At 34.7% G+C, this 14690-nt stretch overlaps 1 protein-coding gene across 3 annotated transcripts in view; it reads right to left on the bottom strand.

Annotated features, from left to right (window-relative positions):
• Positions 1-678: 678 nt before the first annotated feature.
• LOC125072285 (prothoracicostatic peptides) overlaps positions 679-14690 on the bottom strand; it is a 61880-nt gene continuing 47868 nt past the window's right edge. Inside the window, exons 2-7 of one of the 3 annotated variants that reach the window (XM_047682846.1) lie at positions 13892-13987; positions 9379-9792; positions 9198-9302; positions 7703-7808; positions 4906-5004; positions 679-1295 (exon numbers count right to left, since the gene is read on the bottom strand). In XM_047682846.1, coding sequence (XP_047538802.1) covers positions 1270-1295; positions 4906-5004; positions 7703-7808; positions 9198-9302; positions 9379-9792; positions 13892-13987 — 846 coding nt within the window. In that variant the 3' untranslated portion in view covers positions 679-1269. Of the gene's footprint in view, positions 1296-4905; positions 5005-7702; positions 7809-9197; positions 9303-9378; positions 9793-13188; positions 13211-13891; positions 13988-14690 lie in introns of those variants that run through there. The other 2 variants (XM_047682849.1, XM_047682847.1) reach the window with 2 other exon arrangements.

Genomic DNA, 14690 nt, shown 5'->3' with positions numbered 1-14690 from the left:
TGTTATTTTCAGCTTTTAAAGAAATCATCGCGAAGTCACTTATAAAAAGTTATATTTTTTTTCAACCATGAGTTGAGTTTCGTTCTCTAATAGGCATCAAATTTTATCTTTACATGAGGCTGACGGCTTTGCCTGCGTGATAAAGTTCAGAGCTATTTCCGTGGAACATAGACTGTTGTTTTATTCCCGTCACTGTTGTTTCTAGTTTAATTAAAACGAAAATATTTAATTTTGACTTAATCATATCTGTTTTTTATATGAAAATTCAATGTATGTTAAAGTTACTGACCATTCGCGGTGTTTTGGTAATTGTATTTGTGATTTTTTTTTTAAATTCAATTAAAGTGATATAGGTGAGTTGCTTATTTTGTTAAAAAAAGTTAGAAAGATGTTTGCAATCTAAATAAATGTTTTGCTTTGTGTTTATGCCTTTATTCAAGCTCACTTGTTAGTGTGATTTAAACCTTGCAACTTAATTTTATTTTAGTTCCACCTAATTGATTCAGCTGAAAATTGCACATACTTTTGCTTCTGGTGACAACACAATTTAGCTTACCAACCAACTTTACTTGCTCTGGGACGATAATAATCCTATTTCAAATCTATCTTTACTTTAATTAAACTAATTGTCTCTTTAGGTAAATAAGGTTGATAAATGAAACTTCATTCAGCTTCGAATAAACTTATATTGGACAAACGTCAACACCGAACGAAGCCCATCAATGTACATCAACTTTACTAATAAAATACAATTATTCATACATAGCTACTGTAATTAATTCAACTAACTATTACATACATAGTTACACCATCCCTCGTTATATTATCTTATACACTACGTATACAGATAACGTAAAAATAAATATCTTATTTAAAAACATATAAATTACTTCATATAGAACTGGAACAACGCTAACTCCTTCTGACATTCAGAGTGTGAAAGAGCTGGCAATTTATGAGTCCGTTCCATTTGAAGTAACTCAGAATCACACTTAATATGTTAATGTAATAATCTAGAAGGTGACAATTAGTAAGAGCTATATTTGTACGATTCGTATTGAAGACTTTGTTGAATCGATGATGTTATAAACAAAACAACTAGGAACTGCTACCGCCAAAGTAAACCAACTCCGCACTGCGTCGTGCTCGGATGTAGAAAGAGTACGCGATAGTGACGAAACATAGACAATTATTCATTCAAGGACATTATACATCGTAGTTTTGATAAGACTTTAATATAATCTCGTTTGTGTTAGAGCTGCCAGTGGTCTAGGCCTCGTCCCCGGTGGCTCCGTCTGGAAATTACAATATCAAGTTAGCGCTCGCATCGGTGATTATATTTACAGTACAATTACTTTACAACAGTTAGTTTAATTTATAGATAGTCGGCGTGGTTTAGCAATATATGTGTTACTTCATAAAATATGTAAGGCAGTTTATTATGACATTATTATAAATCATAATAATGTCATAATAAACTGCCTTACATATTATTAACACTAATGTAGGGTACCAAATGAGCTCCTCACCATTGAAGAGTTCCGATGACCACTTCCTGATTGTACTTCACTCGAGTTACATATAAAAGTTTAAATTAGCAGGAAAATTGCAAGTTCGAATCAACTTCCCAGATTTACTTACGGACTGAATATAATGGTTTAATAAATCTTATCTGTTAGTAGTTTCACATTTAAAGCCTTAAAATGTGTTAATATATACATATAACTAATGCTACATATTAAATTATATGGTATATAATGCTATGTATAAAGGCGAGGAACTCAGTAGTTCCAGTTTTTTTAACTTTTATCTCATTCATCAAACATGTTTTTCGAAAAATTAAAGAGTTAAACGATTACGTTTGATAGACATCGGAAGGGTTCGGTTTTAATTTCATAAGCCGCTTTTCATTATGAACATTCTGAAATGTGAAAATATTAAAGGATTAATCATACGGGTTCGGACGATGGTCCTTAGTAGGGAGGGGGGAGCTATAATACATGACTTACTGTAACCAGCTGTAATTTGGAAGGCGAGGGAATCCCTCAATTGATCTGATTGATCATGGTGTCTCATTAGAGGTATTTGTTCACATGCGTCAACGAACTATTGAAGTGTTAGGTAGGTCCGGTATTATTGCATGGATGATGCGACCTCGTGAGGACTTATAAGTTAATCTTGTGAAATGACGATTTGAAAGTATATTTAGATGATAGTTTCTGATACATGCGGGTCACCTGTCACGGGTCACCGGCCACACGGTGCCTAAAATATTAAAAATCATTTAACTTTGCTAACAACAGTGACTTCGATACGAAGAGATCGCATGCTGTGCTTAGAAACCACAAGCACCGCTCATAAATCCACGGAATAAGGGCAATTACACACAGGAAAAGCGGATACATAATTAACGTCATATGCAAATAGACTCTCACAGAGCGCAGTGCGCGCCGCGGCCGCCGCCTGTCCACTTGAGGGACAAATAAACGCTTCCGTTTCTCTACAATTAACTTTTATTGTGTTAATTCACTTGGTTTTCATACGAGATAAATCATTTAACCCTTTCGAATTGGTTTATAATGAGATTAGCAAACATCACATACATTTTACGGTTGACATTTACTTTTTATATGAAAAATTACGATTTTATACATTTTAATTAACTTTTTGAGTTATTCGGTTATTGAAAAGTTAGTTAATTAAATCTGAATACATTGAAAGTAATACGTTTTACATTATATATTATATAATATAAATGATGTCATATTTATACTATACATAATAATAACACTCTGCTTTTAGTTTGTTAAAATGATTAATTTAATTTTGCAAAAAGGTGTATCGAATGTACACTGCGTTATTAATTCGGTTTAATTCCTCGTTTTGTAAAACTTTGACGGAACTTGGATTAAAATCTGCGAGTTTTTGGTAATATCGAATACGTTTTTATCCCAAGATACGGTCTCCGTGTCGCAGGTGTTTGTTTAATCCACTCGAAGGGTTCGGGCGCGTCATTCGCGTATTTATTTTCTTAAAAAATTACTCATGCTCGTCATTTCGCTTTTCCGATCCAACCTTTTTAGCTTTTCGGAGTAATATTAAGTTAGGTCCGATGGAAACGTGTTTCGCAATATTTTGTAGAGTTAAATACCGAAGCAATTTTGACATTTAAGCAAATACAACGTATTGAAATAAATAAGCTATTTACAATGTTTCACATTCGTAAAATATTGTCTGCCTTCGAAACCAGATGAGCTACATATGATTAATATAACTGTCGTATTTACCTCGTACACTAAACCATAAATATTTTATTATTATATATATATAACATCTTGATATGTTACATCTGAGTGTGCGCAGTATGTGCTCGCCCTTACGTCGCGGGGCCGCCGGTCACTTTGGGGTACGCTATGCGACCTAATATCTATAAAACTGTTTCCTTATCACTTGACTTTGCTTTCGTAACGCTTCAATGACTGCTCTTATGATCATTGTATGTTCGGATAACTTGAAATCACTAGTAATATAGATGATAACTTAATTTGCTTGGAAAATTATAAGTTCGACTTTTGTGAGCTTATAAATATTAATACTTTGTACGAGTAAAATTCATACAAAGTTAGCCCAGCCCTCTCAAGATGAAATTTCATCCAATCCAATCCTTTCTTCGTGATCGTCTCCGTTGTGAAAGGAATAGCTATGCTAAATTTCAAGTCAATTGTGCCTTTAGTTTCGGATTACATATGTACTCGTATTTATATTAGTCACTTTACTGATGATTTGATAATTTATTTGTTTGTGATTTAAATTATTTCTACCATTTCTTAATTGGAAATATAGAGCAGATAAATTTGAATGAAATTCTGAGTGTCCGAGCATCGGTCGAAATCATTGTCTCTGAATTAAATTGTATTAATATAAATTAGTATTTCCTTCTTGTTCAGTACTTGTTACAATATATTAAATTTAATAATTCGATGTTACATCTTCAAGTCACACACGTGCACGCCCTGCATGATCAAGAGATGACGGATGGACAATGAAATAAATACTCGCAACCGTTCGACAATAGTATTATATATTTCACAATTCATTGATATATAAGGTATTTCAAAAACAGTCAAACATTAAAAAAACAACACGTAAGCGGACGGATTGGTGAAAGGTCACCAGTATCCATAGACATTGGCGCTGCACGAAATGCTCACCATCCCATACATCGTCAAAGAACGTTAATCATTCCTTACGTCCTCGGGAAGTTAGTCTAAATCGAAGAAGTTATGTCCTTGCGCCTGTTATTATGCTGGATCGCTAATTATTCAAACCAGCACTTAACATTACTAAGAAGAAGTGCTAAGAAGTGCTGTTAAGAGGTAGAATAAGAGATGGGTGGCACTTAACGACCACCACCGAGTCTACTTGACATTTACAACTACAACTAGAAGACACAAAATGTACTGGGTGCGACAATAAGACATTGCATTGCATTTATCTATTTACTTAGTGCCTACTATACATCGCCTTCCCTTATGTATTTCACATATAGGTAAGTACATCGGAAATCATAAATTTTAGAAATATTAAAAATAACGACAATATTTACAAAAAGAATATAAAATTCATAAACGTAAACCCCTCAGACAGTGGAAAGATGAAGATGGAAGAGTAAAAAGTGCTGCAGTGTAAGGATGCTAGAGTGAGGTGAAAGGTTAGTGCCGGAGAGATATCAGTGGAGACTGGTGCATTGCTTCCTGCTTCTAACATCAAACAGACATCTACTGAAGAGAGCGAAAGAGAAGTAACTAGACATAAATTCTACATAGACAGCTCTACTAAGGAAGGAGTTATATGCGTAAGAGAAGGTGCGACACAGCGCTGTGCAGTGGAAGCGGCGCGTGTTACCGTGTTCGTCGTCTAGGGGCAGGTCGCTCGCCGGAGACCGCTTGCCCCACATGCCTCTTAAGTTCGTCCAGCCGGGCTCCCTCTTCCAGTAATACGCTCCTGTTGGTTGTGCTTCCGTGTTACTTCACACTCAATACACCTCAACGAACTACTATATAACTGGAAATTCTTTATTTCAGCTTGAATAATAAAATTGTCGCCAAAGTGATGACACTTGATCTGAGACCCAATGATAACAGTTTTGTACTAATATAATTTAGATTTATATAATTTTTTGTCGTAATTTGTCGTGCTCTGTGCACAATACATATATTGAATACCTCTTCGATATAAGTATTGAAGTCGTATTTGAAAACTTTATGTGTAGCTACCAGACGAGAGTACTTTTCTAAGATTCTACTTATTAATAACTACAATAACATAAAAAGTGTGATTTAATATTGAAATGTAATTAAAAGGCAATAACTGTGAATACTTTTAAAAGGCTTTTGAGAGTCGAGAGCGCGCGACAGACAGCGAGTGGCGCCATTCAAAAAGATTCATTTCAAAAGATCAATCCCGATTTGTAAAATAATGAGATTCAAATAAGTCCAAATCGTCGCCGAAAAATTAATCAAGTATTTTTTTAACCGTTAAATGTTTTATGCCTTTTGCAAGTCCCTTAGCATTGGAATTCTTCGTATAATGTTTTATAGGATTTGCTTCAATTCACAATTTTTATTTAATTTGTATAATGAACCATTTGTCCAAGTACCATATTGATTGAAGTGTTACAGATATGATGGACCACTATATTGATTCCATTAGTTCGGTAGGCAGCTATGGACTATTAATTTTTAAAAAATATATAAATCACCTGCAAATATTTTCAACAACATTTGTGATAATGATAAAAACCACACCAGCATTAAAAGTAAGAAGAGTTAAACTTTAACGACAGTTCGCTCGCGCTACGGGTCTGTCATTTATATTAATGACAAAAGTATTTTATTATCTTAAATAATTTTAGCACTAAAATTACTTATTTAATGAATTGTATAATAATTTCAACAAAATATTCCAGCTGATGAATGTCTCTTTTTTTATCTGTGGCAAATAATACGTATTTAATTCTATCAACTAGAGATTGTCAAGGTATTTAAGTACTTCGACATGCTCTTAGAATTTGTATTTATCAGAAATAATAATTAACGCTACTAAATCATATTGTATGCGTCTCTCTCAAAGTTATTTATGATCAGAAGCTGCGTCTCGTATCAAGTTAAAATTAAGACCTAAGTGTCGCCTCAGTCCAAGACATTTTATATAACTTTATAAGAAAATATTAATAATAATTTTCAATATCCTCTTTTTATATTAGAAAAAGCAGATTAGAGTAACGTCTCTACTCATGTAACAAATCACAAAACAGAAATAAATTAATAGAACTTGTGAAAACGAATATCGATTTAATTATATGAATTTTTGTTTATTAGGAAATTAATAATAATTAATAAAATTATTGTAATATTACGACAAACCATAATTTGTCGTAATATTACAATAATTTACAATTAATACTTCCAGTTAAAGAGTATACACGAAGGCGTCAGAATAACGATGCTATGCGTAGTTCTATAGCGGTTATATTTTAACTTTTCGATTTAGACGCGTAATAAATAATATTAATCGGCATCATTATTGTTCCGGATCAACGACGGCAAGGCGATCGTAGAAATGGTAATTGGTGTGTAGGGACCGGCCGCGATTGTGAATCAACCTGTTCGACGTGATCACATCAATCAGTGCAGTCGACGTGATTGTCTCCTTCGGTAACAATAAAATACTGTAATCAATGTATTTCGCCATTGTTTTATTCTCACATTTAAATGTTATACAGTACGGTCTAGCTTTCTATGTGAACTACAATGACGTAGAATAGTAATCACGTATTAAAAATCAATTTAATTAAATTTGGAATAATGAGGTTACTATTTAGTTTCATCTATTTATCATAATTCATTTTATTTTGTATTGTGCGGTTCATTTATTTTTTTAATACTTAATACAAAAAAATAATGCGAACAATAATAAAAGGCAAGTTAGACGTTTAAGAGAAAGATTTGTTAAATTTAAAATATGAAATTCATGTTTGACACGAATATTATATACTAACAAATATAATTGTAAGTACGTAAGAATTGTAATAATGCAAGCTTAGTATTATGATCGATATCTATCGCTGATTATATTAATTATAGTTAACTTTCTATTATATACTAACCTTACCTTACCTAACTATTAATTATAGTTCAAAAGCTTCAAGTGAATGAATTGCTCGCTTTAAATACCTTTTTTAAATGAAAATGGGTCATGAAAAAAGTGATACTGCGCTTGTCACACTTGACACGGCAGTATTGCGTTTCTCTCCAAACAGTGACTACTCGCATCTGACGTTCAAAAGTAGAAATGAAATGCTTCATGACGGCTATATTAGTGTCTGGCTTACGCGCCGCGAGTTTCGCATGGATTTCGTTGCTATTCACCTCGGAAACTTGTTTGAGTTGACGTCAGTATCTATAAACTTCAGGTCAGATTTTATTAACGCCGAAAAAGGGCTCAATTCGGCTTACCTATATTCAGTATTATATAATATTTTGCATTCAATGTCGTTGATAAGTTATGTTTTAATAGTAATATTATTCACACTCTGCATTAGAAATAGCTACTTACTATTTTCGTTACTAATGTCAATAGCTCGACCGATATCTGTAATGTGTAAAGATATGTATTAATCAGCAAAGCTACAAAGTATTACCGCTGTTGTATTGCGCTTGCTTCATGGGTCGCTTGCCCCAGGCGCCGTGCAGCGATGACCATGCTTTCTTTTCAGGAGCGTCCATAGCTAGGCGATCGGCTTCCACCTGAACACAAATTATTACATTTTACTAATATTATATATAAAATAACTAGCCTATTAATAAATCTAAATCTTGCGTCTGAAAACATTTATAGACAATGAGTAATATGTAGCTAATAAAAAATAAATTTCAATTTCGTTGATTTACATACAGGAAAAATAAATGCATTTATTTCGAGAAAAAGCGTAGTTACTGTAGAGTTAAGTTATATTCTACAATACAATTTCGATAGACTTCATTCAATTCCTATAACGTGACAATTCAAAAGTAGTCTTAAAAGATACTCCTTTAACAAATAATATTTCGATTTAATAATAAATTAAACGCGGAATTGTATACAAATTAAGTAAAATTAATAAAAGCGAAATGTATTAATTGATTCTTTAATTTATTACACTTTAGATTTTTTAATACGATATTTTCTGTAGGTGTAGATGGGAAAGTATTGCGACCGTGTGGGTCGTAGAATGCCAGTACAGCAATTAATCTCGACCGGAGAATTATGGCGACTGTGATCAGCGCCGATCCAATATGTTTCGTGTAATAATTCACCTTCCAACTACCCCTGTATAGCAACTCTGGTAAACCTTTACAGTCCACAATAATATACGAATAAAATCGCACAATAATGAACAATATTTATGTTATTTATTTAAAATTACTTGTTTGTTTCGAGCCAAGAATGGTTTCGTAATAATTGGACATTATAAATATGCATAGTTTAGATGGTGTTACTGATAATTCACTACATAGTATAGGATTTTTTAAAATAATCTTGGAATGAAGGTGGCAGCGTATTCACTGAGGATGGAACATATGCCTCTTAGCCTTAGTCAAAGGTTTAAAAGTTTTTATGTCAAATTATACTCTAGAATTATAAATAAAGGATATTAAAAACATCTGCTTGTGGAGGAAGAAATATTCCGCACCAACGCGCAAAGTAGCATTATATTGGAATAAACTCCAAAATTTATGTTAAGGTAAGGAAAGCCAACTTCCAAGCAGTAGGAGGAAATTCAGAATTAAATTAGTCGGTTGTTTGTCGCTCGCCTCCCATTTGTGTTCAATTCACCTTTTCCAGAAAACTAATGAGTTCGATTCATTGTAAAATCATGTCATTTTAACTTGTATCTGTGACCTTTGTGATCATCTTAATCGGATGACGGCCACTGACATAAAAGTATCTGTGTTGTTACCGTCGAGTAATTATGCATTAATACCGACAATGACGGCCGATATGTTAGAAAGTAAGTAATAAATTATTTAGTTGAATGCACTAATATATTATTTTTAAATTTAATTCAAACAATTTGAACAAGACAGCTAGAACAGCTGAGTGCTACAAATGATTTATATGAAAAAACTATGTGTGTAGAGCACTAGAGCACTTACCTGTTGAACAGGGATGAGATGTTCGTAGGCGATTTCGTAGTCTTCGTAGTCAGGCTCGGGTCCGGATCGCTTGCCCCAAGAACCGTGGAAGTTAGACCATTTCTCCTAAGCATAGATGTATTTGTTTTACTTTTATTTAAGTACAAATTAATTTCTCAGCTAAAATATGATTAATACATACAGGTGCACGTTTGCCCCAAGCGGAGCTCATGTCTTGCCAGCCACGTTTGCCCCACGCAGAGCTCATGTCTTGCCAACCACGCTTGCCCCAAGCAGAGTTAAGGTCTTGCCAGCCTCTCTTGCCCCATGGAGTCTGGTATAAATCCCTCCATGCGCGTTTGCCCCACGCGGTATTTAAATCTTGCCAACCTCTCTTTCCCCAGGCCGAATTCAAGTCTTGCCAGCCGCGTTTGCCCCATGCTGAGTTAAGGTCCTGCCAGCCGCGCTTACCCCAAGCAGAATTCAGATCTTGCCACCCACGTTTGCCCCAGGCAGAGCTCATGTCTTGCCAGCCACGTTTACCCCATCCGCCGCCACCGTGGAGACTTGACCATGCTCTTTTATCTTCTTCCGTTAGTTCCATGTCAGTGTCCGACTGGAAGAAATGTTAGTATTGAAAAAAAATGTGCCAGTCATATACAGACTAGAAAATCTAAGTTTGTTTCATTTATCGTAAAACTACTTGAAAGATTTCCTTGAAAACTTAAAAATCCAATACTTGTTACATAATTATCCGTTTCATATTTGGTGCGAGGACTTCGGGCATCACATTTTACCGTCGATTAACTATACTGAAGGGTAAGTGAGCCAGTGTCAGTGTCAAGTACATGCACATAACATCAGAGCTAATAAGGTTGGTGGCACATGGACGATGTATGGAATTATTAATATTTCTTACAACGACAAAGTCTATGGGTCGTGGTGACCACCATCGACCGAAGGGCACATTTGCCCGTCCGCTACTTACAATTGTAAAAAAATAGAGAGGCCGGTCCCATGTCATATCACGATACGTAATAAGTTTTGTATATTTCCATTATGTTGGTAAATGTTCCGTTTCGAAAGTATTTTAATCGTTTATTTATCACTTCTAGTAGATTACCTCTATTTTATTTGTCCTTCAAGAGTATTAAGCATTCAATACAAATCATCTTGTAGCGAGGCTCTCGTTATTTATGTATAAGACATTAAGCCACTTTGATTCGATGCTCGTCGAGACAATAGCTTTCCTTTTGTAATGGAGTGGATTATTTCGTTGTTTCTATTAGATTAGTTGCCGAGTATTTGAATCAAAGCTTTGTTTTAATTGGGAAAAATCGGTTTTGTTAGCAACGCATGAACGACTTCGCAAAGTTATGCCGTCGGTTCGGAATGTTAATTATGTTAGCCTGGTGTCGGGCTTTCGAGGAGACTGAGCGGCCTCGGGTCTGTAATACTTAATCTTTTACAAACTGGGGGTTTGGTCGCTTGTAAAAGATTACTTAATGTTATTCAAGAAGGATCATTCCCAAGTTATTTGATGTTTGAAACATAGGCTTTGAAACTGTATTATATTAAACCTGGTGGCAGATTTCTGGCTGTATGAGCCAACAATAATGTTAAAAACATTTCTCACAAAATAGATTAAAGTGAATTCATATATCTGACACGATCGTGAAACCGTCTATCGACTTTACAAACAATCAAGTCGGTAAAAGCTTTTCTTTCCGTTGTTTCATCTCCGCCTGTATTTGTATACATTTTTTAGGTTTTAAACTCGCTTTGAGTCGAACAATGCGTTCCTTTCAAGTTATTTAACTGCTAAGAACAAAAGCAGTCTGCAGCGGTAATAGGTACGGCTTGAAATGTTTAAACTGTACTTACATTGAAGCTAAAAAAGCAAATTAATTCAAACTATGCACAATGGTTAGAGAAGTAATTACGTCGCTACTCAGTTCTTATAGCACATAATTACATTGTCTTTATAACTAAAAGCGCTCGCAGTTTTTCTGAGAATTGATTTACTCGTCTATGTCGATCTTGTCCCCTGACAAATAGTTTCAACTGTTACTCGAGGTCCACAATATCCTTTTCCGAGATTTCCCATTGTATAATTTCCGCGTCCAATGTTTACTGTGCAAACTATGAGATATGAATTATGCGGCGCTAGAGGGAATTTTAAAAGATTTAATGTGAGAGAGCTTTTTATCTTTAAACCCGCAATGAAACCGCTTCTACTGAATAAACATACATTAGCCTCTTTAGAGACATTAAATTTGTATTAAAAAGAATGGCATTTCGAATTTATAAAAGATAAATTTCTGACAAAATTTGTTGTGCTAATGTTTAGTTGGGAAAATTGATGTTGTTTAAATGATAAATGTGGCCGTTAAAATTAACAGCCCATGAGATGCGGGAGCGGTCGGGCTGCCTTATTTCATAAGCGGCGGGTGAACCATCTCAGAAACCGGCTGCAGCCCAACTTAGATATTAGAGAGACAGAAAGATACCACAACAGATATGCTTAATAATGTATAACGACATTATTATCAGAAATATTTTACAGTAGTTCCACAGACATGCTACAGATTTAACCAAATACCCAACAAACTGACCTGAATATTGTCAAGGGGTGCTGATGACGATCTCATCTTATTGTGTTTGAGGCCACCAATAGGCTTATTTATTAAATGGTCTCTGCCTGACGAATTGATTTTAAGTATTTATATAATTATTCATGTTTGGAATATTCCAGAAATATATTTTGTAAACGAGATCTCACATTCAACGTCTCTCCTTTAGACATCCACTTTACTCACATTAAAACAGATTTGATGAGAACTATAGAGGTCAAATATATCAGTATATTGAAAAATTCTATTTCCGGTAAACTTGTAAAGGTGAGTCTAACAAATGTTGCTGGCAAAACACATGATTGCGATTTATTCTTTGATGGGCGGACAAAACGTGCCAACGGAAATAGAAAAAAGATGTTACACATAGAACCAAGAACCTTGGAACAGTTTTCCAATGTACTTGATATTCTTCAGGTATTTATTTAAATACAAACGTAGTACACGCACGTGCGTACTGACAACAACATGGTGTATTGCCTTTTGATGCGCACTACAGAAAAGTTAATTAATGCGGGAAATAGAATATTTTATAAGCAGCATATGTTACGAAAAGTTTACCTTTTGACTTTTATTTCAAAAAAAAAAAACATCCGATAACATAAAGCTACTAATAATTACTTATAAAAAAAAATCGTTTAACAAACCGAGGAGAGAACGTTACTGAACTGTTTTATCTTTGTGTTATTTATATGTATAACTATATATTATGAATACATAATATTTATTACGCTCAACTTTATATATAATCTCACATCTAGCGTAATAGTTGTTTGGCCGTGTCTCCGTTCGTGTCAAGTAAATCAATAAGTAGATGGGATACAAGTAAACCCACGCTGTATATTAGTATGTATCTGCTATCTCGTGTCCATTTAATCCGAACACAGTCGAGTTAAGGTCCGAGCGTAATCTAATCATAATCAGATTGTCTGTCTGTAGATCGCTGATATATCCATTGTCTTGCTGTTATTCGCTCCGTGTCGGGAATGCTGAGTGCTCTTAAACGCTTCGTGGACCTTCACTTATGCTCCTGACTACGCGTACAGTGCGCTGCGCTTATCCTTTGGTCTGACTAAGTTAAGATTAGTCTACTTACATCTATTGATTACATTCTGTTTGTTCACAAGCCCGTTCATCCCGGGATGAAAAATATCGAATGTTTTTCTTTATATATAAATTCTTACTTTTGTTCTTCTTAGCACATTTGTACTATGTCGTGTAATAAATATATATAATGTCTGAATTTAACATATACATAGGTATGTCTTGAATTGAGATAACACTACATTGCTTAAAAGTTTTATGTGTTTGTATTGTTTACGTTTGCGTTTTGTAGGTGTTCTAAAAATAAATAAAAACCGTTAGCCATCAACACGGACCTTTTTACTGCCCTAGATTGCTTTGATATAATAACCACGTTCAATATAATAATATGAAATACTCAACGCGAGTCGATAGGACTCGGCAGAGACACATTTCTTATTAAAGACATGACATGAATACCTTTGCAAGTGAAATGACAATGTTATTAGAATATTCGCGTGAGGCTGGTTAATGACAAGACACAATTAAAATCCGTCCATTCCGAACAGAACACGTCTCACGGTGCGGACAGTAATTGTCTCGAATGTGCGCCTTTGTTCCCATATAATATGCTCGCAATAATACTAGGTACAGTAATTAAACTCTTTTGTATGTACTTGCAGGCCGCGGTTCGAGTCTTTTTGTTTCGTGGACAATAAAATATCGGTCCATAGTTCTTCTTCGTAATGCTATTATTATATCATACAATCCGTTTATTAATACAAATGAAATATTTTAACTAACAATAACATCATCGTTAAAAGAGAAGTAGAGTAGTAACGCAGTAGTTGGTAATTAATTATCAGTAAATCCTATATGTTGAATTTTATCAGTAAAAATGCATGATTTCTGTAAAAAAGTATTTGAATATAAAGATATATTTTTTTTTAATTTTAGTAAATGTATAATTATTCATATGTGTATCAGTGTAGGATGAGTATTATATTCGATTTAGGTAGTTAGCGGACGGTTGTGTTGAAGCTAGAAGATGGTGCTTACTTGAGGTGGAGGCGCGTCATGAGGAGCGTCGGCCGCAGCCACCACCGCCAGCGTCAGCGACAGCGCCACACACAGCGCAGCTACGCAGCAACGCATCTGAAACGGCGACCACACATTACTACATACATCTCGACAACATGCCGTTTGACATACTTGTGAAACGACGTCACAAGTGATTGCTCTATACGCTATAGGTTTTATATAAATACTTAACACGAGGCTTTAAAATGTCAGACGTGTGGGCGATGCGAGCGAGGATCAGCTTCGACTCGCATTACACGTGATATAAAATCAATACTAAAACACTATGTGCGTGCATTAATATTACTACGTGAACCAGAAGATCAGTCCCGCGCCAGCGCCATTGAATTTTCATGTGTTCATTTTGTTTATATTTAATCTCTTTATGAATTCAAACTGGATTTCTGTCAGGGACTTCGAGCCGAAACAAAATAATAGTGAATATTGCTGCTCGGCGATAGAATATATGATGAGTGGGTGGTATCTACCTAACGGGTATCTAGTACACGCCCCAAACTCATACTATACCATGCAAATTAAACAACAAAACATTACATAACTTGGAATGTTCTTAATGTCAGACAACACTTTATTAAGACTCGCATGCAACACCGACAGACGAAATGACGAAAACAAAAGATAGTATATGCGATTCCGCAGCCTTACAAAATGATTATATTATTATCTGAGCGCTTATTTGTTCAACAAACATACGCGTACCCGTCTACGCCATTACCATTACCTCAAGCAAAATGCAAAGATATTGTCCCTTATTTCT

Source organism: Vanessa atalanta, chromosome 21 (genome assembly GCF_905147765.1).
Source record: "Vanessa atalanta chromosome 21, ilVanAtal1.2, whole genome shotgun sequence".
NCBI classification, from domain to species: domain Eukaryota; kingdom Metazoa; phylum Arthropoda; class Insecta; order Lepidoptera; family Nymphalidae; genus Vanessa; species Vanessa atalanta.
The sequence above is the reverse complement of the archived record's forward strand: the minus strand, read 5'-3'. Positions and strand labels throughout refer to the sequence as shown.